At 48.9% G+C, this 2,599-nt stretch overlaps 1 protein-coding gene across 1 annotated transcript; it reads right to left on the bottom strand.

Annotated features, from left to right (window-relative positions):
* Window positions 1–2,346, bottom strand: LOC109570177 (PRAME family member 8-like). The gene is made up of 4 exons (XM_019975968.2): window positions 2,102–2,346; window positions 1,336–1,678; window positions 1,109–1,188; window positions 1–349 (listed from the first exon to the last, which is right to left on the bottom strand). Exons 1-4 carry the CDS (start codon window positions 2,344–2,346, stop codon window positions 1–3), a joined length of 1,017 nt encoding a protein of 338 aa, XP_019831527.2.
* Window positions 2,347–2,599: the final 253 nt, after the last annotated feature.

Genomic DNA, 2,599 nt, shown 5'->3' with positions numbered 1-2,599 from the left:
TCACTTAAGTAGAACAGCCCAGTGGTGTGACTCAGAAGCTTCTCCATGATGGGCATTCCGACACAGACTGAAGGTCCTGAGCTGAGAACAGCAGCTCAGAACAGGCAGGATGGACTCAAGTTGGGACTCTGTGATCCCACACTGCTCTAAGTTCAGTTCCTTGAGGGTGGCTGCAACTTGCTCAAGAAGAATGTGGAGGATCTCAGGACTAAAGTCAGTCATGATGATCCCACTCAGATCCAGGCCTTTGAGCTCATGGATGTTCGGGCACTGGGACAGATGGGTCAGGTCTGATTCTGTAAGCCAGCAGTTAGTTATTGCCAGGTGATCCAAGAGGGTCCTCAGAAATCTGGGGTGGGGGAAGAAGCAATTAGGTCTGAGAAAGCAGGGTAGCAGCTGAGCTAAAGTTGTCAGATAGGTGATTTGCACAAAGACAAGGTCCTACTAACTGCATCAGTACCCAGAATGACTATTCTCCTTTTAGCTGACATTTCATCTCTGCATCACCAGCAAACCACTTGCAGCTTTGTATGATCTCTGGACATGCTTCACTACCATCCTCTCAGAATCATGCGTATCTTAAATATTAACTAACTTAACTGGAGCAAAAGATAACATTTTAGGGACTAGTCATTTGAGACAAGCTCATTGTGTTCAGACCTCTTCTCTCTGTCTCTCTCCCTCACTGTCTTTTTTTCTGGCTGTACCACATATGCCACTTATGCAACCTTACTTCCCCCACCAGGGATCAAACCTGAGTATTCAACACTGAAAGAGCAGAGTCCTAACCACTGGACCATCAGGGAAATCCCAGACCATCTTTTTGAAACTGCTCAAGTCTGAGGTGGTTTCCCTTCTTTAATGCCCTCTTCGCCTACCTATTTTACTAAATTATCTGACATAGTTTTCCCTTTCTAAGGAAGGACCCATGCCCACCCTCACTGGATCCAAACAACCATATCCACAGCTTTCTAGTATGGTGTCCCTGTTCCTCTACCTTGATTTCGGTGGTGATGATAGCACAGCTCAGGATAGAGCAGCAAAGAACCCAGTGTGCTTGACTTGCCAATGTTGTGTTCACTGCTAACAGCCAGTTGTACACACTCACCCGAGCATCTGGTCCAGGCAGCCTTCAAGGAAGGAGGGAGAGTCTAAATAGAGATCTTGGAGATGGTACAGCTTGAGAAACTTAGAGGTGAATAGGACAACTTGCTACTCCTGCTTCTCAAGGGCAGACATGTGAATGCAGGAGAGAAGGAGTCTCTGCATGTTGCTCATCTGACCCAGGAGAGGAGCCAACTTGGCCAGGGTGGACAGATGCCAAATCCAACTCACTTGCACCTCCTGGATGCAGTCCAGCTGCACCGTATTCAGGATCTTCATGACGTTTTCCACGGGCATTGCAAAGATGGTCAGCTTCTTACAGCAGAGGTGAATGGAAGCTTTTCTCTGCTCCATCCACCTGAGGAGGTAGGTAAGGAAGTTATCCAGGGTCATTTTCTTCAGGCAAAGCTCTATGTATATCTTCAGGGGAGCCAAGGGCTGATGGGTCTTCGAGCTCTGCTCAGCCACTGGTGCCATTCCGAAGCTTGAGAACCCATGGGTGCTGGCTCCAGACCACATGCTCCAGAAGCTCTGGCCAGTATTCCGCAAATCTAGCACCCGCAGTTTGCACCTCCTATAAGGACAGGAGATTAACAGGGATGCATTAAAATCCACACAGAATGCAACCACAGTCTCAGAATTTGACAAATGACTGCCCACCGGTGCTTTTATTTCACATATCTCATCACCTGCTGCCTTGCCCTCTTCTGCCTCTCTTTCCTCCAACTCCCTTTCTCCTCTTCTCCTTTCTAGTTCTCCACTTCTAGTGGGATTAAGCATCATAAGAAGGAGATAGGGCATGCTCTTTCAACCCCCTTGCATTGTAGGCACATTTACACATCAGTAAAATATTTTCCGTAGTAAGCCAAGGCCTCTGAGCTTCTTCACTGCCATCCTCAGAACCCTCTTGCCCATCCATTGGCCATCCACTTAGTCCAGCCCAGATGTCTCTTCCAGGATGCCCAGAACCCCATCAAGCTATCTGGATCCGACTCACTTGGAATGAACCTTCTGGGCAAGCAGGACATCAGGTGCTTCCAGCACTTCTTGTAGGGGCCCCACATGAGGCAGGTCAATGAGGCCCCCCAGAGGCAGGCAGACAAAGGGCCAGGCTTGCACCATGGCCTTTAGGGTCTTGATGTGTCTCCCATGGAAGGCGTCCATGAAGAGGGGTGGGAGGAGTTCCGTGGGCAGAAACTCCAGAGCAGAACAGACCAAGGCATCTTCCCTGACCAGGTGCATTCCAGCCAGGTCCAAAAGTCTGGGTGGGGTCGGGACTCATCCTGACTCTGCTTCAAAAGGAATCCTCTGGAAACTGCTAAGGAACAAAGAATCCATGTCAAGCCAAAGAGGAACACATCTAAGACAATCTCCCAACCCTTCAGAGAAATCTACTCAGGACTGAGGTCTCAGCTCTGGCAGACGTGTAAGTGCCTCGATTAGACCATATGACATTCAGGCCTCAATGGGCACAAAGTTATGACTCTTTCCCTAC

This window comes from Bos indicus, chromosome 16 (genome assembly GCF_029378745.1).
Source record: "Bos indicus isolate NIAB-ARS_2022 breed Sahiwal x Tharparkar chromosome 16, NIAB-ARS_B.indTharparkar_mat_pri_1.0, whole genome shotgun sequence".
Taxonomy (NCBI): domain Eukaryota; kingdom Metazoa; phylum Chordata; class Mammalia; order Artiodactyla; family Bovidae; genus Bos; species Bos indicus.
Note: the sequence above shows the minus strand (reverse complement) of the source record. Positions and strands in the feature narration are given on the sequence as shown.